The sequence below is a fragment of the Podarcis vaucheri genome (genome assembly GCF_965113315.1).
Source record: "Podarcis vaucheri genome assembly, chromosome: 3".
NCBI lineage: Eukaryota > Metazoa > Chordata > Lepidosauria > Squamata > Lacertidae > Podarcis > Podarcis vaucheri.
The window spans coordinates 117,882,447-117,908,906 of NC_138761.1; the positions used below are offsets into that span (position 1 = coordinate 117,882,447).

Below are 26,460 nucleotides of genomic sequence, written 5' to 3' on the forward strand. Positions count from 1 at the left end.
TCTTACCCCGTCGCGGGTATTCGAACTGCCAAGCTTCTGATCGGCAAGTCCTAGGCTCTTTGGTTTAACCCACAGCGCCACCCACGTCCCTTTGTTTTGGATACTTGCCGGCAAAACCCATGGCTCAACAGCCACTGACAGATCTCCGTATCCGCTCGGTGGCCAAAGTGAAAAACTCACTTCGCATGAAGCCAGGTAGTGTGTGAAGTGGTGCCATTTTCCACAGCGAATCCCCTTCGCCTTGATGGTATTTCCATTGTGCATAGCGCCCTGGCTTTCCGCACAGACCCCAGTTAGGCATGGTATGTAGCAAGCAAGCAAGCAAAATAGAAGAGTGACTAGTGGGGTGCCCCATTCTGTCTTGGGCCCGGTCTTATTCAACATCTTTATCAACGACTTAGATGATGGACTCAAGGGCATCCTGATCAAATTTGCAGATGATACCAAACTGGGAGGGGTGGCTAACACCCCAGAGGACAGGATCACACTTCAAAACGACCTTGACAGATTAGAGAACTGGGCAAAAACAAACAAGATGAATTTTAACAGGGAGAAATGTAAAGTATTGCACTTGGGCAAAAAAAATGAGAGGCACAAATACAAGATGGGGGACACCTGGCTTGAGAGCAGTACATGTGAAAAGGATCTAGGAGTCTTGGTTGACCACAAACTTGACATGAGCCAACAGTGTGACGCGGCAGCTAAAAAAAGCCAATGCAATTCTGGGCTGCATCAATAGGAGTATAGCATCTAGATCAAGGGAAGTAATAGTGCCACTGTATTCTGCTCTGGTCAGACCTCACCTGGAGTACTGTGTCCAGTTCTGGGCACCACAATTCAAGAAGGACATTGACAAACCGGAACGTGTCCAGAGGAGGGCAACCAAAATGGTCAAAGGCCTGGAAATGATACCTTATGAGGAACGGCTAAGGGAGCTGGGCATGTTTAGCCTGGAGAAGAGGAGGTTAAGGGGTGATATGATAGCCATGTTCAAATATATAAAAGGATGTCACATAGAGGAGGGAGAAAGGTTGTTTTCTGCTGCTCCAGAGAAGCGGACACAGAGCAATGGATCCAAACTACAAGAAAGAAGATTCCACCTAAACATTCGGAAGAACTTCCTGACAGTAAGAGCTGTTCGACAGTGGAATTTGCTGCCAAGGAGTGTGGTGGAGTCTCCTACTTTGGAGGTCTTTAAGCAGAGGCTTGACAACCATATGTCAGGAGTGCTCTGATGGTGTTTCCTGCTTGGCAGGGGGTTGGACTCGATGGCCCTTGTGGTCTCTTCCAACTCTATGATTCTCTGTTCCTGTATAGCCCCAAAGCAAATCACGCTTAACTAAGGTTGGCTCCTGAGCCCCATTACGTAATGTGTTTGCCAGAAAAGGGGTAGCATAAGGCCCTCCAGATCTTGTCGGAATACAACTCCTGACCACTGACTGCTGCTCAGAACGCAGAATGAGTGGAGCGGCATTTCTGATGTACAGTAGGTGGCAGTCGTGGAGTCAGGATGGTGGCAAGCCTGCTGATTAAACATGTAGACAGCTGTGGGAAACATCTGGGCCTCCTTTTGTGAACTGTCAGAAATCACAGACCTGCTTTTTCGTCTTTTTGCTCTCCTCCCCATTTCCATTTTCAGAGTATTTTTTAAAAAACATATGCTTCCCTATCCACATCAAATTCCGTGCTACGTTAGAGCGCCTCCAGACGGTCAGCGTTATGCAGGAGGCGTCCCTCAAAATTTGACCCAAACTAGAAAACTGCACAACCAAAGCCACATTACAAATATTTACACCAGACATATTGGCCACGATTCTGAAAAGTGTATGCTGAGAAAGAATGAAAATGGCCCATAAACGGCATGATACTGTTTATATATATTGGGCTTTTTAAAGATCTTAGCAATACTTTCAGAATTTAGAATGATAAGAAGCACCAAATCAGAACCTTTATTATTATTATTATTATTATTATTATTATTATTATTACTACTACCAGTCCATCTGGGTGGGTTATCCCAGCCACTCTTGGCAGAGTCCAACACATCAGAAAACATCAAAAACCTCCCTAAACAGGGCTGCCTTCAGATGTCTTCTAAAAGTTGTATGGTTATCTCCTTGGCATCTGGTGGGAGGGCGTTCCACAGGCCGGGCACCACTACTGAGAAGGCCCTCTGCCTGGTTCCCTGCAACTTTGCTTCTCGCACTGAGGGAACCGCCAGAAGGCCCTCAGAGCTGGACCTCAGTGTCCGGGCTGAAGGACGGGATGGAGACACTCCTTTAGGGTTATGTCAACACCATGCTTCCTTTGGGTATGTTTGTGCTTCAAAAACAGGCACAATTTGAGGTTCAACAGGCTCAAAAACGGGTTCCAAGGGATGAGCATTTGGCATTGCCCCATTGTAATATGGTTAGCTGTTGCACCTGCTTTGCTGCCTTCACCCCTTCAAAGAGCCTCACTCTGAGGTCACATCCACAACATACCTATGAAGCTCATGGTTTCTCCCAAAGAATCCCAGAAACTGTAGTTCGCACCTCACGGAGCTACAATTCTCAGTGCCCTTAGCTACAGTTTCCAGAATTCTTTGGGAGGAGAAGCCCTGTGTGTTAAATGTACTTTAAATGTATGGTGGGGGTAGCTGTGGCATCACTGTTTGCTGGTGTGACTTAACGTAAAGGTAAAGGGACCCCTGACCATTAGGTCCAGTCGTGACTGACTCTGGGATTGCGGTGCTCATCTCGCTTTATTGGCCGAGGGAGCCGGCATACAGCTTCCGGGTCATGTGGCCAGCATGACTAAGCCGCTTCTGGCGAACCAGAGCAGCGCACGGAAACGCCGTTTACCTTCCCGCCGGAGTGGTACCTATTTATCTACTTGCACTTTGACGTGATTTCAAACTGCTAGGTTGGTAGGAGCAGGGACCTAGCAATGGGAGCTCACCCCATCGCGGGGATTCGAACTGCCAACCTTCTGATCGGCAAGTCCTAGGTACCCGGGTCCCTTTTGTGACTTAACATACATTGGGCAAAAATGGCTGAACCTGAGACTTGGTTGTGTTAAGTGTGGCTGCCGCCCTTATTCCCCTGATCGATGCAACACTGCAAATCATCATGAGACTAACAGAGAAGGCAAGCATGCGGTAATGTGAACAACATTTTATTATTTCAAACTAAGAGACAACATAGTTCTGAAGAACATACACACACAATTATTTCCACACGCATTTTAAAATGTCTGCCTTGCACACAGGTCTAGATGCTTAAAATTCATGCTGATCTGGGCTTCCTAGCGTATTTGGAATAAAGATACTTGGGCCTGTGCAAACCATCACTTAGGTAACTAGTAAACTGCATTTACTTCTTTATTAGGAAGGGAAGGGAAGTAAGACTTGTGGCAGTGACTTTACCAGTAAATATAGTGTACTGTTAAACAAAGCTGCGCTTTACCATACCCACATTAAAGCCAGGCCAAATTCATCCTCTCCTGTTACTGTTGAACTTCTCTGCTATCTTCTGCAACTCCAAATCCATAGCAGCCAGATTTTCCAGTTCCTTTTCCTGTGAAGAATGGAAACAATGCAAATCCTTGTAGACCAAGATACCACAGGTTTAGATTACTCTTTATTAGGAACACTGGATCATGGTACAAATATTCCTTTGTTCTTTAGCAATCATCACTTTACATCAAAGGCGTGTTGTCACCCCTCAAGGTGGAAGAAAACTACACCTGGCCATGGCTCGTTTGCACATATTAATTTACTCGCGGTGTGACACCACTATTTTTTCCAGGATCTCTCGGCAGCCTTCAATACCACCCTTTCTTGTAGCAGAAAGAGCCTGATTGCACTGCCTGAAGTGGTTCTGTTCCTACAGAGCTATTCCGCCTGGCCTGTAATTTGAATTCAGACTGATCTTTTATTTCCCTTCTCTTCTCTTCCCTCCCCCTCCCCTTTTATGAAGATCACCCGCTCTGAGACCCCACAGCTAATTTTCCCCTGGCCCCCTCGCTGGCCCAAGTAGGACCAATTCAGCCAGCTGGCCCTGGGGATTATCTAATTGATTTTTGATTTTTGAATTTTATTGTTATTCATGTTTTTATACTGTATTTTATGCTGCTTTTATAATTACCATATTTTTTGCTCTATAAGACTCACTTTTTCCCTCCTAAAAAGTAAGGGGAAATGTGTGTGCGTCTTATAGAGCGAATGCAGGCTGCGCAGCTATCCCAGAAGCCAGAACAGCAGGAGGGGTTGCTGCTTTCGCTGCGCAGCGATCCCTCTTGCTGTTCTGGCTTCTGAGATTCAGAATATATTTTTTCTTGTTTTCCTCCTCCAAAAACTAGGTGTGTCTTGTGGTCTGGTGCGTCTTATAGAGCGAAAAATACGGTAAGTGTTTTAAATTTATTGTTAGCCGCCCTGAGCCTGGTTTTTGAACCGGGAAGGGTGGGGTATAAATAAAAATCATTTTATTATTATTATTATTATTATTATTATTATTATTATTATTATTATTACCTCTCAGGGAAGCTGAAGAGAAGGTGGTGATTGGGGACAGCTATGCTGCCCCATAGGAGTTTTCCCATAGGGCACTGGTAGGATCCAGCCTCTGCTATTTAACAGCTGCATGGAGCCACCGGGAGAGGCTGTACAGAGTTGGGAGTCATCAGCATACTGCTGACACCCAACTGTATCTCAGCTTTTCGGATCCTCATAGCATGGCAGAAGGAGGACTGTGCCTCTCTACATACAGCTGAAGGTGGTTATGGGTTGGAGGGAGAGTAGCAAACAAACTCAGTCCAGAGAAAACAGAGATGTTAATGGTAGGGTCCAGTTGATATAGGTAAAGGTCAAGGTAAAGGAACTCTGTACAGTTAAGTCCAAAGGTGACTATGGGGTTGCGGTGCTCGTCTCGCTTTTCAGGCCGAGGGAGCCGTTGTTTGTACACAGACAGCTTTCTGGGTCATATGGCCAGCAGGACTAAACCGCTTCTGGTGCAACAGAACACAGTGACTGAAGTCATAGCACACAAAAACACCGTTTACCTTTCCGCCACAGGTATACCTATTTATCTACTTGCATTGGTATGCTTTCAAACTGCTAGGTTGGTAGAAGCTGGGAGAGAGCAATGGGAATTCACCCTGTTACATGGATTCGAACTGCCAACCTCCCAATTGGCAAGCCCAAGTGGCTCAGTGGTTTAGGGATGGGAAAGGTATGACCCGCCAGATGTTGAATTCCATTCAGGAATTGGACTCCATCCATCCAATGGCTGTGGGGGTTTCCTTTCTCTGAGCTAGGAGGTGGTGTTTGGCCTGTTCTGGATTGAGTTGTGATCCCCCTGAAAGAGCAGGCCTGCAACCTGAGTCCTTCTGGACCCAACTTTGCCTGAAGGAGCGTCTCCCCCACCCCCATTGTTCAACCCAAACACTGAGGTCCAGCTCTGAGGGCCTTCTGGCGGTTCCCTCACTGTGAGAAGCGAAGTTACAGGGAGCCAGGCAGAGGGCCTTCTCGGTGGTGGCACCCACCCTGTGGAATGCCCTCCCACCAGATGTCAAAGAAATAAATAACTACCTGACGTTTAGACAACATCTGAAGGCATAGGGGAAGTTTTTAATGACTGATGTTTTAATGTATTTTTAATCTTTTGTTGGAAGCCACCCAGAGTGGCTGGGGAAACCCAGCCGGATGGACAGGGTATAAATTATTATTATTATTATTATTATTATTATTATTATTATTATTATTACATCTTCAAGGGGCTGCTAAGAACTGCATTCTTTATTAGCCAATAATAATAATAATAATAATAATAATAATAATAATAATAATAATAATATTTATACCCCACCCATTTGGCTGGGTTTTCCCAGCCACTCTGGGCAGCTTACAGCATATATAAGACATCAAACATTTAAACTTCTTGATACAGGGCTGCCTTCAGATGTCTTCTGAAAGTTATGTAGTTCCTTATCTCCTTGACATCTGATGGGAGGGTGTTCCACCATGATACACCCCATTGAACTATAATGTGTTTACATGCATCTGCCTTTGAAAAGTGCTTGGACAGTACTACAGTCCAGACCAGCTCTATCCTGGTCCTCCTTTCCCAATATTCATTAGTCAGATGTTGACTTCGACCTTGTCCATGAAGGACTTCCATGCCTTATGATATACTTCCTACAGTTACGGACTAAAACTTTCTTTGCATGCAATTTCCACAGGAACTGCATATATATGCTGCTTCACTGCACGAACCTTGATTTGCAATCAAACGTTCTCTAATAAAAACACTAATAGGTTTGGGTCAGACACTGGCTGCCAAGATCAGATTATTCCCATTCATCAACATCTGCATCTGCTACTAAGTTTGTTTCTGGGCTATATGAAGTGATGATTCTGATCTTTAAAATTGCCTGGATCGAGGGTTCCTGGAGGAGCAACTCTTCCCATATTTCATCTTATGTGGATTAATGGTGGCAGAGGACACCCTTCATGGGATTCTCTCACTTGTGGAGGTGTTACTGGTGACCAGCTAGATCCCAGACCTTTTCTGGAATCTCTTTGGATCTCCAGTCCAGCTGTCTCTCACTCACTCTCCTGTGAGCACACTGGTTTCTCCTAGACATAAAGCCAACTTCTTCCCATGAACACCAACATAGGAACGCAATATTGGACATCACAATGTTTATGCAAGTTCATGTTTTGCAAGTTTGTCCTCCGCACTGATGTGGAGCTACATTAAACCTAAGGACTACATTGGGGTACCGGGGAATTGGTTTTTATTTGTTTTGTCCAATCATCAGAGTTAATCTGCAACTGATCATGCTCATTTCAAAGCTGCAACAACATATTCCATTTCAGGAATGCCTGGCACCTTCCCACCAATTAGGTCAGGTAATTTAGCTTGTGGGTTTTCTCAGGATAGCAATTTTAGTCCTGTGACTCTCTCAGTGCCCTTACAGTCCCTCGGTCGGTAATTTCAGAAAAGCATACTGTACTATATCATGTAGTACTGAGAGTCGGAATGTGCCACTCATGCGAAATATTTGCAGCCTTGCAGAAGGCTCTGTGGTCAGTTCTGCAAGGGCAAACATCGCAAAGCGCAAAGTATTCTGTCCCATATACTAAAAGGAGAGTCTCAGTTCTGAATTAACGGTTCTCCAAAAATCTAGAGTTTATTAAGAAATGTGCTTCTGTTTAAATATCGGGTTGCTCTCGGGGGGGGGGGAAGGGAATCAGATATCATGCACTACATATAAATCTTCATTACTGCTGAGTGAATCCTGAGATCATGTAGCTGGCAGGAACCCAAAATATGCACCCTAACCAAACACCCGCAATAGGTTGGCATAGATTCAGATTACAATAAAGCCAATTACAGCACAGAAGGATACAGTTAGCACCTTAGGAGAAGTTCCCGAGGGCAACTAAGGAAAAACTATAATTGAGGTTGCAATCCTATGTCCACTTACCTGGGAGTAAGTTCCAAATGGGACTTAGTTTGTAGTGAAAATATATAGAATTGCATCGTAAGGTTATGGGAAACAAGTATTACCAAGTATTAACTCTCTATATATATCACTATATATATCACTATATATATCAATATCTATATCTATATATCTATATCTATATCTATATCTATATCTATATCTATATCTATATCTATATCTATATCTATCTATCTATCTATCTATCTATCTATCTATCTATCTATCTATCTATCATCTATCTATCTATCTATCTATATCACTTAACCCACAAAAACCTGTAAGCTGCTTAAAGGTAAAGGTAAAGGTAAAGGGACCCCTGACCATTAGGTCCAGTCGCAAATGACTCTGGGGTTGCAGCGCTCATCTCACTTTATTGGCCGAGGGAGCCGGCGTACAGCTTCCAGATCATGTGGCCAGCATGACTAAGCCGCTTCTGGCAAACCAGAGCAGCACACGGAAATGCCGTTTACCTTCCCGCCGGAGAGGTAGCTCTTTATCTACTTGCACTTTGACGTGCTTTCGAACTGCTCAGTTGGCAGGAGTTGCTGACATAATATTAAAAACTCATTAAAAAATACTGATAAAATCAAACTCTAAAAACAAGTCACCATAAAATTTATCAAAACATAACCCAAATCAGCAGTTTCAGAACAAATGTGCATAATAAAATTTGCCTGGCTCTGGAGTGAAAACCTCTACTGCGAAATGTAGAGGTAATTTAGATGAGGGAATCACAGAATCAGAGGGGAACACAAGAGTCCTCTAAGTCTAACCCCCTGAAATGCAGGAATCTTTTGCCCAATGTGAGGCACAACCCCATGGATAGGACTCGCTGGTCTCGCTATCAGGCCACCAGTATAAGGCTTTGGAAATGACGGCAGTCATAAGGTTTTGCCCTAGTCATGTTGCTGAAATTAAACTTTGACTCTCCCCCCCTCCAAGCCAAAATGAGTATTTCATACAAAATCATAGAGGAATACCTCTTCCAGCGTGAGAGGCCGCTGACTCAGTTTGCCCTTGCCACTTCTCACGGCGTGCCCCCTTTTCATGTCTTCCTTGGAGCTGTATAACTCTGGGAACTCTGCAGATTTCTTCCGGTTGCTCAGAAGATGGGCAAGTTCGTCCATCCGGTTGTATTGCCTTTTCACCTCAAATCTGGGGTCGTTGCTGTTATGCTTGCGGCTCACGCCATCCATCAGCTGCTGCTTCTCCCATGGTGAGTCATAATCGTTATACTCGGGAAAGAAGGCTCTCTCGTTGGGGTGGGACCTGGGCTCCTCCTCTTCTTCTTCTTCGCTCTCCAGAAACGGATCGGCGATGCCTCCCTTCTTTTCAACACGTCTGCCCTTCCACCTGAGCTGCTGATAGTAAGGGATGTGTGGAGGCGCGGCTCTTTTCACAGCTTCCACAAGGTAGTGGCTTCTTGGATAGCCCTCCTCCATCAGAAGGGCCCTTTTGTTGCCCTCATGCCTTCCCCCCTCGCTGTGGCGCCTCTTCTCTGGCTCTTCCTCACCAACACTGGGGTTGCGCCTTTCTTCTGGACCATAGAACCTCTGCTCTTCCTCTCCCTTTTCCAGATTTTGTGGTTTCGACAGCTCCTCCCACTCCAAGCGCTGCCGTTCTTTGTCGTGTTGGCGCCTTTTCTCATCCCGGATGCCATAGCCATGTTGCTTGCCTAGATCTTCCTCGCTCACCTTGCCGCGAAGAGTCCTTTCCTCATAGGGGCGCCTCAACTCCTTTTGTGGTTCATCATGGAGTCTTCTCTCGTAGTGGTGCTCTTTCTCTTCATTTTCCCTGCTGCGCTGCCTCATGTCTCCCCCTTCATTTTCTTCCCTGCTGTGATGCCACCTGCCCCTGTTCTTTCCCTCCATCTCCTCAGAGCCACGCACCTCGTCGGAGTTTCTCTTCTCCTCAGAATGGTGCCCTACCTCATAATAATGTCTGGGGTAGTGGCTCCTTTTATCCCAGAATTCGCTTTCTTCCTCGCTGGACTCTTCGGGCGAGTCCCTCTTCTCACCATTATGATGTCTCTTGTATTCAGAGGAGTTGCCCAGCCTCGGCTTCCTATGATAATGTCTTGGTCTGCGGCCTCGCTTCTCTGCATCAGGTTCTCTCCTCTCATAAGAGTCTTCGTATTCTCGATGAAAGCTGTGGTGATATTTTTCGCTGCTCTCCTCGTCTTCTTCCTCCTCAGCATCTTCCTCTTCCTTGCTTTCTGGATTCCCCTCTTCTTGACTATGTGTGTTTTCCTCCAAGTACCTTTGGCCTCCAGAACGTTTGAGGTCACCTTCAACCACCCTTCCTGCTGGAGGAGGAGACTTTTTGTCTAGAAGCTCAGGCTCCAGCTCCTCACTGTGTTTCTTCTCACTTCTTTCTTCTTCACTCTGGTGATTTCTTTTAAAGCTACCTTCTTCTTCAGTTCTCTTCTCGGCGTCATCTTTTTTTTCTTCCTTGTGGGCTTCATCAAAAGAATAAGGACTCTCTTGGGAGATGACTTGTGGGTTGACATTTCCCCTGTGGATTTTCTCCTCAGGATGCCATTTCTCATTTCCTTCTGCCTGTCTTTTCAATTCTTCTTCATTCGGTTCTTCTCCTCCTCTCACAGTTCGTTCTGGTGGCTTCTCTAACTCCTCTGATTCTGATAAATGCCTCAGCTCAAGTTCTGCAGCTTTGCCTATATTTTCTTCTTCTTGCTTTTGTCGATTGGCTAAAAACAAAACAAAACAAAACAAGTTGTGGATTCTTTAGGAGGATGCCATCGTGTTTGCACCCTCTGCCTGCCCTGTTTTCCATCCCTGCCTGCCTCCCATTCCTGTTCACTTCTTACAGCTCATCTGGGAGACTGAAGACCAGAAAAAAGAGGACTAGTGATTCTCCCAATTCAGGTTGGAATGCTATTGCTCATGTTGCCAAAATGGCATCATTGATGCACAAGAGTTCACACTATTTTAGTGACAGGCCTAGGTTGAATATACAAAGGTAAAGGGGCCCCTGACCATTAGGTCCAGTCGTGACCGACTCTGGGGTTGCGGCGCTCATCTCGCTTTATTGGCCGAGGGAGCCGGCGTACAGCTTCCGGGTCATGTGGCCACCATGACTAAGCCGCTTCTGGCGAACCAGAGCAGTGCACGGAAACGCCATTTACCTTCCCGCTGGAGCGGTACCTATTTATCTACTTGCACTTTTTGGTGTGCTTTCAAACTGCTAGGTTGGCAGGAGCAGGGACCGAGCAACGGGAGCTCACCCCGTCGCGGGGATTCGAACTGCCGACCTTCTGATCAGCAAGTCCTAGGCTCTGTGGTTTAACCCACAGCACCACCTGCGTCCCTGGTTGAATATATACTACACATTTAAAGCATGTGACACCCCGGCATAATCTTGGGAACTGTAGTTTACCCCCTCACAGAGCTATAATTCCCAGCACCCTTAACAAACGGCGGCTCCTGAGATTCTTTGGGGGAAGTCATTTGCTTTAAATGTTCAGTGTGCATGCAGCCTTAATGTGGGAGAGTTTTCACTATCCACTGTTTCAGTAATTATAATATAATTACAAGGGAACAAGTAGGACCACCAATAAAATGTTGCCTTGTGGAATGCTCCTGTTCATTTCTCCCATCAGTCAGCCATTTCCCCTCCCATCTGGTTTTCCATTGCCTCTCCTCAATAGTCCCCATCTGTGACTTAAATAATCCTCCTCATGGACAAGGCTATTGAAAACAAAACATGAAATGTTATGGCCACAGATGCATTGAAAAGAGTCTTAGTTCTGTTCTACTCTAGCTCTTCGCTCACTTTTGCTTTTGCCCTCTGACTCATTTGTCAGGCCACTGTTGGGCCTCTCAAAATTAACCACAGATGTACATTTGTAAGCTTGGGGTGTCTTAGGTGGAGGGGCAAAAAAAAGGGGGGGGAATTGTGATCACGCTGATCCAAGTGGCGATTGTAGAACCATTCGCAGGCCGGATCCAGAGGGCAGTTGGGCCTGATCCAGCCCCCGGACCTTAGTTTGCCGTCCCCTGTTTTAAATCTTCTGAAAGCATAATTCTCCTTGAGTTTCCCATATACCCAGCAAGTTTGCCACGCTTGATTAAGGGCCACTTTGATATGAATGGGTTCTTGGACAGTCATGACAGCTTTGCTTGTGAAATTGCATCATCTACTATATTATTTTCTTAGTGTAAAAATGGAGCTAGATGAGCTAGGTCGGATTCCCTTAGGACCTGAGCACTTACTTTTCTTCAGAAGCTCTTTGCACAGTGGATTGATAGGTGGAACATTGGCTTTCGACAAACCGTTCAAAAGAACTTCTACAATGCACCGCGTCACCTAGAGTAAAAACAGGAAAGGAAGGTCAATGTGTTTTCTTTATTTGTTTTTATAAAATACTCTTCTCCAATTGAGACCTTCAAGAGAGTCAGAATAGGATCAGAACACAAGTGTTTGTTTTTAAAAAATACAAAAGTGAATTAATACACAACAGTCAAAAAAATAAAGCACAGCAGAAGCCTAATTTCCAGGGTTGTTGGGGTTTTTTGAGAGAGAATGCTCTATAAACAAACACCCAACTCAACAACAAGCATATTCATTTGTCACCATAAAGGAAGAGGAGACCCAAATATTCCAGAGTGAGAATGGATGCTTCCTTTGAACGTAGTGGGTACAAGATTGATGTACTCTGTGCACAGCCCATTACACTAATTTGAAAGCAAACAGTCATTTGAAGTGGTATTTAATGCCATTAATCTTTTGTCTTCTAATGCAGAGGGAATTGTTGACCCATGCACTTCTATGAATATTTACTCAAAGTAAAATCTCACTGAGCTCCAATAGGCATACTCAAAAGTAAGTGTGCTCAGGCAGGCAGCCTGTACCATACAATGCATTTCCCCCCGAATCAGATGTAATTGGATGATCTGCTTGGCATAGCATTAAAGAACGATTAAGCCAAAGCTTTTCCCTAATTCCAGATGGAACACTGCCAGACATTATTGTGGGCCAGAGGCATTTTCAGGATAGAAGACAACAATTGTGTGACACATCATTACCCGCTCCTCTACCTAGTGTTTAATACTCTTAGGTTCTTAAAGTGGAAAGACATCTATTTGAAAGAGGCCTCTGGGGTTGGATCAGAGAAGGCAATAGAGTTGAGGGGCTACCAGACATATGTCAACATATGAGTCTCGGATTCCTCTCAAAGGAAACAGAAAGAGATTCTTCACCCCAGCCTTGTTTAGTAAAGAGCATTTCTTACTGAATGCAAGGAGCTTTAATCATCCATGGTGGGCAATTTAATTCACTTATATTTTAGCGTAATAAAGAGTTTTCCTACTCACCATTTCCTCAACATGATCATCTTTTTCCACCGGTGCTGAATGAACACCTTTGAATAAAAACATTTCCAAGGTCAGAAACATGGGAACCCCAATGGCAGATTGTAACAGGTGAAAACAAGCCAACATTATAAACTGCAGCAAAAATTGGTTGGGTTTCAACAGACAATTGCTGCATTCCAAGACGTTTGTCCCCAGACCAGCAAATATGTCTTCCCTTAGAAAGCGGTTGCCAAACCTTCTAAATAATGGCACCCATAAGCAGAACAGACTAAATTGGTTGCACTTAGTTCCCATTGAAATCAATGGGCTTTAAGGCATGACTAACCTGACCCATTGATTTCAGTGGATCCTACACTTGCACTTGTCCTGCACCTAGAAAGCATGGGTATGGGCAGTTTTCTGCTTGTTCCATGCTTCCTAGGCGTGGCTTCAAGCAGTTTTGCCCTTGCCCCACCTCTTTCCCCTGGAAAACCCACTCTTTACCAATAAATTGGAGCAAACTTCAATCTGGAGAAACCCCAATTGGTGTTTGCTCTGATTCAGCGTGTTAAGATTGGGTTTTTCCAAGAGAAAGTGGTGGGGCAGGGCAAGTCTGCATGAGCCCAACATTTATTGTTTAGTCGTTTAGTCGTGTCCGACTCTTTGTGACCCCATGGACCAGAGCACACCAGGCACTCCTGTCTTCCACTGCCTCCCGCAGTTTGGTCAAACTCATGCTGGTAGCTTTGAGAACACTGTCCAACCATCTCGTCCTCTGTCGTCCCTTTCTCCTTGTGCCCTCAATCTTTCCCAACATCAGGGTCTTTTCCAGGGAGCCTTTCTCTTCTCATGAGGTGGCCAAAGTATTGGAGCCGCAGCTTCAGGATCTGTCCTTCCAGTGAGCACTCAGGGCTGATTTCCTTAAGAATGGAGCGGTTTGATCTTCTTGCAGTCCATGGGATTCTCAAGAGTCTCCTCCAGCACCATAACCCATTGTCTTCGTTTCACTCGCCAATTCTGGAAGTCGCCCAGAGTGGCTGGGGAAACTAAGCCAGATAGGTGGGGTATAAATAATAAATTGTTGTTGTTGTTGTTATTCCAACCTTTGCACCAGAATTAAAAAGGTATTTTGTGTGATGCTTGACTCCTGGAATCCTAACTATGTGCTTTGCATATTACAACCTTCCTTCTTCACTAAGAACACAATTTTCCAGTCTTTCCTGATACCCTGAATAGTTTATATAATGTCAACCACTGGAGCACATAACAGGAATGCTGAACAGGTTACTTCCAAATGCAGGGTCTTGTCGCTTGCACTACTTCCCTGGTTTAACTCTTCATTCAGATTCCCAGTCCCCAGTGGCGTAGCGTAGGGGGTGCAGGGGGGGCTGGCCGCACCGGGCGCAACATCTGGGGGTTAGGGTTAGGGGGCGCAAATCCACAGGTTAGGGGGCGCAAATTACTTGCCTTGCCCTGGGTGCTGACAACCTATGCTATGCCACTGCCAGTCCCCATTTCATTCTTTATCCTTGATGAAAGTCAGTGAGAAGAGGAGACGCCTCTATACTTGGATGCATAGACAGCAGGGTGGTGAACCATATTGGTTATCCCTGCTTTACAGTCTGCAAGTTCTTTGCAGATTTAGAACAGCAGACTTCTGTTGTGCCTGCTGCTTCTGAGTGCTTTGGAAGAGGAATCTGCAAAGAAGCCCAGACAAACTTCAAATGAATGAAATCCTTCCACATACCGGATTCCTATGCTTGCTACTCATTCTGTTTCATTCTCTAGGTATTTTGATTCCCACGCCGCCGCCCCCCCCCCTTGTATGGTTCTGTTACTGTACATGGGTGGGAAAACAGCTTACAGCCTCTTCCCAAGCCCCTTTCTGGACAGATTTATATCCAGTGTGAAATATGAATTTAATCCCATGATCTTTCATCATCGTTAAAAGCTATTACTTGTTTAGCTCTTGGATATTGCTTGCTCAAAGTGAGTGGATTTTTGTTTTGTTTTTTACATTCCCTAGATTCAAATGATAATAAAAAGTTACAGAAGCATAAACGTTAAGCAGCGATATCATTTTTTAAATGCTTGCCTTGGTGCGTGAGTTATGGCTGTAATAAAACGAATATATTCACGAGAGTGAGTCGTGTGCTGGCAATGGGAATAGGCATTTCCCTGCCCCCATGAGTCAGCTAGATCACGTTTTCTGTCTCTGTGAAAATGCCCCATCATCTGACTCACAATATTCCCCGACCGCCCTCACTTCCATGAATACGCCTGACTTATTCTGCAGAGCAGCCAGTCCAGAACCAGAAGAGTGCAGGCCTCTGTTGCTGCACCATTGGAAGCAAACTGTTTTTGCTGAAGCAGTTTTTAATAATGAATGAATAACTCGAGTGTGCAGCAGTCCATCCAACACTACACTACTGCAAAAACAGCAACAGCCACCCATCGGTGCAGAATAGGTTCAACATATTAGATGCCATAATTCAAAGTGAGCCAGCCAAGATTGAGCTTTGGTTCCACCAGGGCCCCAAATGTACTTTCATTCAGGAAATGAAAAGTGAATTTACTGCCTGTTTGCATAATTCCAAAGTTCCAACCTCCTCAAAACCAAGTGTGCTTATTAAACAATAATGCTGTGATGGGGATATATGATCTTCAATACCTAAGGAAGGCAGTAGCAGCTACGCCAGAGCAGAATGGAAGTTCACTGAATAAAACAATGAAATAACCCTTAAGCACTTAAGCCCGCATTCAATTTCTGCAGCATTTTTCATTGAGGATAATTAGTTTAACCCCCAAGATGTCCGACATCCATCACCACATTATACTGACAGATGCAGTATTACATCTAGCAGCAACCGAAAGGAGACTTTTTCTGGTTTTTTGAATCGAAGAACTCATGGTCTTGACCAAAACATGCACAGCTCTGCACCAGCATGCACCCTTTCAGCTATAATTAATTGTATACTTCAGCTAATCCCTTGATTATACACCGCGGGAAAGGAATATGTCCAGATATTGCTGGATCAGCTCTGGATTTAGGATGGTGTGGGCACTTTCCCTGCACAGGGTTCTTTCTTCACTTGTTCCAGGAAGCATGAAGACAAAGACTAAGAAAGGGAGGGGAGTAGAGGCCGCTGAGCGCTTGCTAAGCCACACCCACCTGCAACCTGAGCTCTGGGCTCAGGTTAACTCTTTCATAACTGCAAGTGTGAGTCAGTAACTGTATATTACAACAAAACTTTTATTCATTGTTCTGCCTGCTTTTGCCTCTGGCCCCATCCACTGCTGTCACATGGCCCCTAGAAGGTTACTCAAAAATGAATGTGGCCCTCAGACTGAAAAAATGTTCCTTATTCCCTAGCCTAAGGAGACAGTAATGAAGCCAGTTGCAGCACCGCCAGTTCTGCTTAGCATAAATTTGAACGTCAAAAGCAGCCATCAGCCAGCTGGCAGAGGACCACAGAGGACCATCTGCCTGCACGGTATTCCTGGAGCGCTGCATATTCTAGCCACACTCCTCCCCTCACATGAACTCTACATCAAAACTGTAGTGGGAGTTGCATAACAGCCACTACCTTATGTTGCTTCTCTATCCTGGGTGATGCTGTCTGCACCTTCTGAATCTCTTCTTCAGGGCCAGAGCAGAGCTCTGAATTTCTGAGTTCCACCTTCTAGATCAGGGTTGGGGAGATTCTGTGGCTCTCTAGACGCTGCTGGACTCCAGCTCCAGATTATCTTCTTCAGGGCCAGAGCAGAGCTCTGAATTTCTGAGTTCCACCTTCTAGATCAGGGTTGGGGAGATTCTGTGGCTCTCTAGATGCTGCTGGACTCCAGCTCCAGATTATCTTCTTCAGGGCCAGAGCAGAGCTCTGAATTTCTGAGTTCCACCTTCTAGATCAGGGTTGGGGAGATTCTGTGGCTCTCTAGACGCTGCTGGACTCCAGCTCCCAGCAGTTCCAGCCACAATGGTCAATATGCAGGGATGATGGGACTTGGAGTCCAACCGCATCAAATGGAATGCCACAGAGTTCTAGTTCAATTCATCATAGAAATCTATGGTGCAGCTACACGGAATGCCAAGTACAATTCCGGTCATCCCTTCTCAGAATGGGGATTGAAGAGATGGGAAAGGTGCAGAAAAAGGTAACCAAAATGACCAAGGGCTAGGGGACCTTTAGAAAAGCAAAATTGTTCAGGACTTTTTAGTTTAGGGTGGGAAAGCAGCTGACTTGAGGCAGGGAAAAGGATCATAGCTTTTTATCATAATGTGCGGTCTAGAGGCAGTAAATAGATAGCAATTCTTCCACTCTTCTATCAACAATTTACAACTTGGGATTCCCTGTGAGATTAATTGACTGTAAAAACTTAGAAAGAGCCCTGCTGGGTTGTATCAAAGGCCTATAAAGCCTGACATCCTGTTTTCCATTGTGGCCAAGCTGGTACCTCTAGGAACACTGGAAGGACAGGAGGGCAATAGCATTCTCCCCCTCTTGTTCCCTTGAGGGAGAATATAACCAGTGCTTTTTTTCCTGGGGGAAAGCAGGGGGACGCATACCCCTAAACATTTTGTGAATCTAAGTTTGGCCTCATTGAGGGGCAGTATTTCAATATGAGTAGGAAAATGAGAGTACCCCTAATTTATTTATTTTTTAAAGCACTGAATATAAACATAGTGACTATGCCATGGTTTTAGGACAGGCTAAGTGTTTAGCCTGTAATCCTAACCCCACATATATGGGAGCATGTCCCATTAAACTCAACGAGACTTACTTCTGAGTAGACATGATTAGGATCTCTGCCTTAATCACACAACTGATTTGTGGGATGATGTACCAGAAGATGCAGTCGCTGACACCAATTCTGAAGGCTTTATAAAAGAGCTAAGGATTGAGGTCTGCCAATGACTATTAACGATGAGAGCTAAACCAGTCTTCAGAGGCAGTATTCCTATGTGAGCCACATGTTCAGAAGTGGGGAAGAGATAGTCATCACCATTGTGTGAACTCCCCGTTTTGAAAACAAAATGCTGATCTGGGTGGACACGCAGCCTGATATACTGGAGAGCCAGTCAGAGTAAAAAATTGACTAGTGGTTTGAATCTGTATGGCAGCTTTATATGTTCAGAAAAACGGGCTCCCCCCGCAGCAGCATGTTTAAGCAAAAGGATTTGTGCCTTTGACATGTATGCTTCATACTTTTGCATATAACAATAATTTATCAGCATGAAGAATCACAGAATCATACAGATGGGAGGGACCCCCGGGGGGGGGGTGTGTCATCTAGTCCAACCCACAGAGATGCAGGAATCTCAGCTAAAGCATCAATGACAGATGGCTATCCAATCTCTGCTTTGAAATCTCCAAGGAAGGAGAGTCCACAACCTCCCGAAGGAGACCGCTCCACTGTCAAACAGCTCTTACTGTCAGAGTTATTCCTGATGTTGAGTCTTAATCTCCTCTCTTGTATCTTAAAGCCGTTTGTTCAGATCCTAGCATCCAGAGCAGAAGAAAACAAGCTTACTCCATCCTCCACGTGACAGCCCTTTAGTTATTTGAAGATGGCTATCGTATCTCCTCTTATCCAGGCTAAGCACACCCAGCTCCCTCAACTGTTCCTCATAAGGTGTGATGGCCTGGGATTTGGACTCGGAGGCTGAACCTGAGGGATCCCAGCCTGCACAGGAGTCCCCGCCTCCAGAACCAGCTGAGCCGGGGCTGGGGCCTGAGCCTGAAGGGTCCTCACCTGTGCTGGATCCTTGGGTGCAAGCACCAGCTGAGTCTGCTCTGGCTCCTGAGGTGATGGAGGACCCATTGCCTGCACGGGCTCCACTCTCAGCCCCGTCAGGGGAAGCAGAGGTTGCCTCTGGGTCTGGTAACCCTCCAGCCTCTCCTGAGCTGCAGAGGCTCAGGGCAGAGGCGGAGGGAACTAAGTTCCCGCAGGAGGAGTGCTCGCCTCCAGGCCAGGAGAGGCGAGTCACCAGAGGATCGGGGCCGCCCTATGACTCGGTGCAGATAAAAACCGGCCAGCCCCAGTCCCAGGTTGCGGGAGCAACATTGTTGGTTGCCAGTTCCTGTCGTGCTTTCCTGCCTGAGCTCCTGACCCGCCCTGGCTCCCTGCTTGCAAGCCTGTTCCTGACTTCACCCGACTCCCTGCCCTGCACCCTGCTTCAGCTACTACGGTCTGCCTCCACGTTGCACCTTTGACCATGGACCGGACTTGGACCTCGTCTCTTGGGTAACCCACAGGACCAGCACATAAGGCTTGGTTTCCAGACCCTTGATCATCTTGGTCACCCTCCTTTGCACATGTTCCAGCTTGTCAATATCCTTCTTAAATTGTGACACCCATAACTTGACACAGTACTCCCAAGTGTGGCCTGACCAAGGCAGAATAGAATGGGACTATGACTTCTCTTGATCAGGACATGATACTTCTGTTGATGCTGCCTAGAACAGCACTAGCCTTCTTTGCCGCTGCATCATACTGTTGACTCATGTTAAGCTTGTGGTCTACTAAGACCACCAGATTCTTTTCACATGTACTATTGGCAATCCAGGTGCTCCATATCTTATATTTGTGCAGCTGGTTCTTCCTGCCTATGTGCAAAACCTTACCTTTGTCCCTGCTGAAATTCATTTTGGTAGAATGAGCTGACCGGGGTGGGAAAGTTACCTCTGAGACAGAATCACATCTCAAAAAAAGGTGGAATGGGGAAACTGACCCTTTTCTTGAAAACAGTGGCGGTGAACATGTGGCCCTCTTAGAATTTTGGATTTTTATATCAAGAAACTAGAAGGAGGACAGGAGCAGCACATTAACAAGTAAATGTGGGGGGGGGGGAGTGGGAATGCGTAAAGTGTTACTGAGATAATAAAGTCATATTGTATTATTATTATTTCAAAACAAAGGCAATACTTGCCTGCCCTGAATGAAGGGAATACTCACTGACTAAATTAAGCAAGCAACATTAAATATAGTTTGTGTTGTCTGTTGCAATGTTACAGCATCAAAGGAATATTTCAATTAGATACAGGAGTTCCATTTGGGATAAGGCATTATACCACATGATGGCTGTAGAGCCCTATTGCACAAAAAGGAGCACCTGTCCATTTCAGTACAGGCTGAATTGCACCAAATGGATCACAATCTCCAACAATGTGGGCAGCTGTCTGTGAGATTGGCTGGGCAATAATGTCTTAGACAACCTTCTGCCAAAGGGGTTTAAGAGCTTAATACATGTATTTATGACAATACGCAAAATGGCAGTAAGTTTTATTTCACCCACCACTGAACACTGGATGGGATGTATGCCACACCCAAGAATAACTCAACTGGTTTAATATATTTAGCATTCAAAATGTGTTTTACGGTAAAACAGGGATGGAGATCCTTTGGTCTGCAGGATGAAATGCAGCCCTCTCTATCTGGACCTCAGGATTCTCCCCAGGCCACCTGCCTCTCCCCACTGACCTTGCTTTTGCCTCTCTGGAATGCTTCCTTGTACAGTGATAATGCTTCTTGCTTGCCTGGAAGGAGGGTAGAAGTGGTGTGGGAGTGTGCATGTAGAAACTAGACTACTACAAAAGTAAAATTCACATTCATTCCTCTTCCATTTCCTGCCTTTGGCCCATTAAAGGCATGTGATCCTCAGAAGGTTGCCCAGAAAAGTTGAAATTGGTTCCCCATCTGTGCTGTAAAAGGAAGGATTTGCTGGGTGGCCCTGATCTCCCAGTTCCTAGTCTCTTAACAACTGCTCTATACTGTCTCAGTGCAACTTGCAGCCTTAATTATCCACCCAGGATTGCAGCCTTGATTATCCATCAAGGTGGTGAAGTATTGCAGTTGATTTTATAGAAATCAATAATATATAGCTATCGCTTTTTAAAATAGTATGCATCAGCTGGTCCATGGCACTTAAAACCAATGGTTGAGTGTTCAGGTTTTTCTTCATGAGCAGTATTACAGACCAACATGCCCACATATAACACAGCACATTGCTTTTGTCAGAAATAAACGTTTTGAGAATTAATGGGCTTTTCCTACCCTTCCTACAGCTCCAAGACTTGGAAAGCACTCGCAGATAAGTGACTCATCTAAGGAAAACGCAACACGCACCCTCAATCCAGTTGCCAGAGTGGAGGGAAAGAGCAACAAAACTTCAGCGGTGGGTGCCTCATTCCACAATGAAATTGTTCTCTTTTACAGGCAAGTCAAGTTCACCCCAACAGCACTTATGTTAATAAGGCAAGTTTTAAAGCAAGGATTTCTTAAAACATCCTGTATGTTAAAATCGATAAAATTGATATGGAATTTTAAATTATCCTTGCTTCCTGATCTTGCCAGACATTGAAATGCAAACCAAAGCAACTGCTTTGTGGTTTCTTTCCTTTGTCTTTTTACAGTCAAGTGGCATATATACTTATATGAAATGGACAAATAGCAAATGTGTGAAAAGTGCTGGCTGTCACTTTATCTTTCAGTTTTATACCTATAAAATGCCTGTTTCTAGAAACGTGTCTTCAGCATTTTAACATGCTTAATTTGAGCTGTCCAGTTCCATTCAGGCAAAAAACTGAATGAACAACCAGCATGTGGGAGGGCTTGTTCACCTACAGTGGATTTGGTACATGCCCTCGGTAACTACACATAAATACTGATCATGTTTATATTACTCCTTTCCTCCTCCTTCCCTTACACACATGGATGTGTGAGAAGAAAACACACACCCAGAAGGTATATTTTATATATCTTTCCCTTTTAATGATCTTTTCTCCTCCTGCTGTCATGGGGACCCTGATTCAGGTTATGCGCACTTGAAACCCAGTGCACTTCTGACATGGGCAAGGAGCCCATCTTTTGGCTTGGTCTCCCATCATTGTATGAGATGCTGTTGCCTTTGAAGAGAAGCTGGTGCAGACTGGCTCTCCCTCTAGGGCGCTGAAGTGAGCATAACTGGAGCTGGAAGCTGTTGAATGAATACTCCCTATCTGCGTTCAAGCCAAACACACGATTCCTCTCTTTTAGGTGCGTAACTGAATTGGGGTGGGCATGTGGATGGATGAATGGAAGCCTGACGAGATACAGGAGATGGATCCCTTAGCAGACTGAGAGAGGGCTTTCCCGTGCCCAGGCGAGGTGCCTGTCACTCGGTTCTTGGCTATGGTGCATTGACTCAGCCGTAGGTGGGAGAGGGTTAGGAAAGCACCGCGGGCTCCGCATCCCTGTCCCGCCTTCCCCTCCACTGTTCCCTGCGGTCCGCCGCGCCCGCGTCGCTCTCCGTGGTGCTGATCCGAGCCGCGCCGCTGTCCACAGTGCTGATCGGACCCCGCGCCGCTCTCCGTGGTGCTGACCCAACCCGCGCGGCCCCCCGCGCCCTCACTCACCTGCCAGAGCTGCGGCTCCGAGGAGACTGAGCAGCGCCACGGAGGGTACCATGGCCGGCCGACAGGCAGGCACGCAAGCAGGACGGACAGACTTGCTTGCAAAAGCTGAAGCTGCTTCGCCACCAGCTCGCCTCCTGGCCGCAGCTCCACGCTATTTAAGGGAGGGTGGGGAATACAGAGGAGGAGGGGGCGTCGGAGCCAAGGCGGGGAAAGGGGTTTGCGTCAGAGGTGGCCCCCAGGGGGATCGGGGCGGAGAGTCCCTGGGATCGCCAGAAAGATCCTGCTCTAGAAGCTGCCGAAGACAGCGAGACTTTCTCTCCACCGCTGCCAGCCGCCCACAAGGCTTCCTTGCCACCGCGCAAAGCTACCCCCGAGACAAAACTCCTCTCGTTAGCTTGCCAAGCCCGCTCTGGCCCCCGACGCCTCTTCGCTCCTCCTAGCACACCACGGCTCGGTGGTAGAGCAACTGCGTGGCATGCAGAAGGCCCCAGTGTCCAACCCAGCTCCTGGAGAGCCACTGCCAGTCAGGGTAGGCAAGTGGGGTGCAATGGTCTGAGTCAGTAGAAGGCTACTTGTTATGTTCCTTCCCAGAAGACCACCTGGATAATGTCCCCACCCTGCTATGGGTAGAAGAGAGAGCCTCACTTCCATCTTCAATCCTTTTTTCACTGTCAACGCAGTTTTATCTTATGATTCTCTGCAGCGCCGAGCACCCCCGGAGAAAGATCGTTTCCATGCCCACCTCCACCCCCCTCCCATTATGACAACTGAAGACTCCTATCCCGCGTCAGAGCACAGGGATTCCCTGCCTCATATTATACACACGGACCCAACAAGCTGCCTGCAAGAAGATCATGGTCCCCACTGCCCTCCGTGACAGTAAAAGGTGGGTGCAGTGGTGGGGTAACTAAGTGCAGAACTGACTTGAACCTGCAGGAAAAGGAGCCACCGTTCTTATTTGAGGGCTTCGATGCTAAAGGATTTCCAGCTCCTCTCTGTAAAATAATTTATATTTTATAATTTATATGCGTCACTCACAGGCAAATGCGCCTGCATTCACTCACGCCCCCACACGCTCCTTTTCTCTCTCTGTCTCTCTCTCTCTCCCCGCAAGACATCCCTGTCAAATGAGCCCTATTTCAGCAATTAAGTTTCCTCACCTTGTCTCATCCCACTGCCGATTTATCTAATGAGCCGATAAAAACTCACAACACCTCGAGAGATGCTAAATGAAAAATGTTTCACAGCAACATCCTCTTTATTGAAGTGCTGGTAATGATTTGGGGGGAATAAAACAAACATAGAGGGGGGGGGACCCTTGACGTAAGAATTTATCCAAAGAGTTCCCCGGGATGGGGGTGTTTGATTCTCTCTGAGCAGAATGAATGGACCCCACACTCCTTCCCATTGTCTCGAAACACCGCTATGGATTAGAGAAACCTGCCCACATTCTTCACTCCTTTGCCTCCTTTCTCCCTGCTGCCGTCTGTTGCTTTCCAGCTGCCTGTTGGAGACTCTCAGCTCCTTGGGAACAGAGACTGCCTATATTGCCTAGTTAACTCTGAAAGACCACACACATACCAATCTTGCAGTATGCCTCAATCCATCTTTCTATGAACTCTTTACAGTGCTCAATGTGAGGTGGGGGCAGCCGTATAACCAGCAGAGCTATTGAGCTCATGCAAAGCAAAATATGTAGTCATAGCTGGTACAGTGGTCCCTCGGGTTACATACGCTTCAGGTTACAGACTCCACTAACCCAGAAATAGTACCTTAGGCTAAGAACTTTGCTTCAGGATGAGAACAGAAATCATGCTTCGGCGGCGCAGCAGCAGCAGGAGGCCCACATTAGCTAAAGTGGTGCTTCAGGTTAAGAACAGTTTCAGGTTAAGAACGGACCTCCGGAACGAATTAAGTACTTAACCCGAGGTACCACTGTATTACTAAAGCAAGGCAGGACTAGGAAATTTATAGCACTACATGTATATATTGTTACTGCCATTTCTACTAGTAGTAGTTTCACATATAAGACCATCATGTATATCAGGGGTCCCTAAATGTTTCTGGTCCAAGGGTACACGTGGAAATCTATGCAACTCCCATGCGTGTAACAGAATATCTATTTCAGAAAAGAAAATTTGGCCTTTTCCAGGCCCTTGCCCCAAACAGGCAAAATACCTGCACATACTCCAAAACAAGACAAAAAAGCAAATACACCCCCCCAACCCCCAGGCAAGCCACTCAACCCTGTCAATGAGGAAAACAGCTGGCTGGGAGCTTGGTCAGTTGCAGAGTTGGGATAGAGCAGAGAGAAAAGCTGAGAATAGTTGAGGCCTGGCTATGAATACTTGTCTGGTGGTGACCAGAGCTTGTGACCCAGTTGCTCACAGGCTAAATCTTTTCTCTGCCTGAGTAGAGCCCTACTGGATCAGGCCAAAGGCCCATTTAGTCAAGGCACTCTGTTCTTAGAGTAACCAATCATGGAAGCACCCAGTGTCTGCTTCTGAACCACTACATTTTAGCCCATCTCAGTGAAACATGGCTATTGTTCTCCTCTGATCAGCACAAACGATGTAGTTGCACAAATCTCTCCATTATAAACGATGCTAATTATTTTTATGGACTGAAAATATTCCCCGTCCATTAGTTGCTGAAATCATCCCTTGTAAGTCAATGAAGCAAAGCCAAGAAATACTTAACGGTAAAATCTACTTTCATAAAATGAATAAAGAGAACAAGGTCCATTCATTATTTGGCAGTCTGGTAATTACACCAAGCATCCCTCTATTAATTATAACCCAAGGGGGTCAACAACTCACCCTACTAGCCCCCTTACAGCTCTTCCTTCCGGTCAATGGCAAATCCAGCAGACAAAATGAATGCATGGTCTGTGCCATGTTTTCATGCTTTTCATTAAAGAGCAAACGGCCAAACTCCCATCAGAATCTCAGGACTTCCACTGACAGGGTTCAATGGGTGAAGCCTGCCCATAACATCAAAATCCACTTCAACTACTGGGTGTGCCAGAATAGAACTGTCTTGCCCTAACACTCCTATTTTTTTTGCCCCAACAGCAGTGGGCAATGTCTCTCTCACACAGGAGAAGCACTCCAGTCTGTTGGCTCTGCAGCCCAAACCCACCTGGGCACTTCCATCTTGCCAGAATCACAGTCCAGATGCATGGAGGGCAACACACAGCACTACATCAACTAAGGGGGTCTAAGGTGGAGTGCACAGGCTTGACAGTACCCCTCTCACACCCACGGGGGTGAAGAGGCTGAAGCATGAGCGCCCAGGCGGCTGTTTGCTGCAGTGGTGCTGGAGTTGGTGACATGGGCTGCCACAGCTCCTCCTCCTTCACGTTTGACTCCTCTCCCTCCAAGCTGCCTCCACCCAGCCGTGGTGTTGCTGCTGGGGAAGGGGGTCTGTGTGGCACAGACTCTGGGGACCTGCTGATCAGGTCTGGTGAGGAGGACGACAGGGATAGGATGGGAAGAGATGGACCATGTAGCTCCAGGTGTCATGGAATCTCAGGCAAGGGTGAAGAGGCACCAGTCACCTAGCCATACCACTGTGGGATGGAGCCAGCAATGCCAAATTATGTCTATCCTCTCCTCCCCTGAATAGTCCAACTCCCTGAGCATGGAGTGGGTGCGTAGGTCATGGATAGTGCCCCACAACAAGCCCTGGGCTTATGCTCCCATAGGCAAGTCAATTTCTGCAGAGCTGAGCAGTGATGCTCTCATGGCACCTTCAAGACATACTGGCTCAAAACTTCTCCCCAGCATCTATATTCATCCTCTGGAGTTCCCCAGCAGGTTCAAGAGACGTTTTGCCTAGGAAGCTGCCTTATACTCAGTCAGACCACATTGGTCCCCTTAGCTCAATATAATCTACACTGACTGGCAGTGGCTTTCCAAAGTTTCAGACAGAAGCTTTCCCCAAGCCAATCTGGAGGTGGCGGAGATGGAACCTAGAACCTTCTGCCTGTGAAGCAGGGATTCTACCACTAAACTATGGTCAAGAGGTGTGGACTGTGGACTGTCAGCCTGATAGGAGATCCTACAGTCTCTGTGTACAGAGCCAGTATGGTGTAGTGGTTAAGAGCAGTAATCTGGTGAACCGGGTTCGCGTCTCCACTCCTCCACATGCAGCTGCTGGGTGACCTTGGGCTAGTCACACTTCTTTGAAGTCTCTCAGTCTCACTCACCTCACAGAGTGTTTGCTGCGGGGGAGGAAGGGAAAGGAGAATATTAGTTGTT

The 26,460-nt window shown here is 46.3% G+C and overlaps 1 protein-coding gene across 2 annotated transcripts in view; it reads right to left on the reverse strand.

Annotated features, from left to right (window-relative positions):
- Positions 1-3,371: 3,371 nt before the first annotated feature.
- CHGB (chromogranin B) overlaps positions 3,372-26,460 on the reverse strand; it is an 86,227-nt gene continuing 63,138 nt past the window's right edge. Inside the window, exons 1-5 of one of the 2 annotated variants that reach the window (XM_082216379.1) lie at positions 22,199-22,555; positions 12,825-12,871; positions 11,724-11,817; positions 8,472-10,198; positions 3,372-3,557 (exon numbers count right to left, since the gene is read on the reverse strand). In XM_082216379.1, coding sequence (XP_082072505.1) covers positions 3,474-3,557; positions 8,472-10,198; positions 11,724-11,817; positions 12,825-12,871; positions 22,199-22,250 — 2,004 coding nt within the window. In that variant the 5' untranslated portion in view covers positions 22,251-22,555 and the 3' untranslated portion in view covers positions 3,372-3,473. Of the gene's footprint in view, positions 3,558-8,471; positions 10,199-11,723; positions 11,818-12,824; positions 12,872-22,198; positions 22,556-26,460 lie in introns of those variants that run through there. The other variant, XM_082216380.1, reaches the window with a different exon arrangement.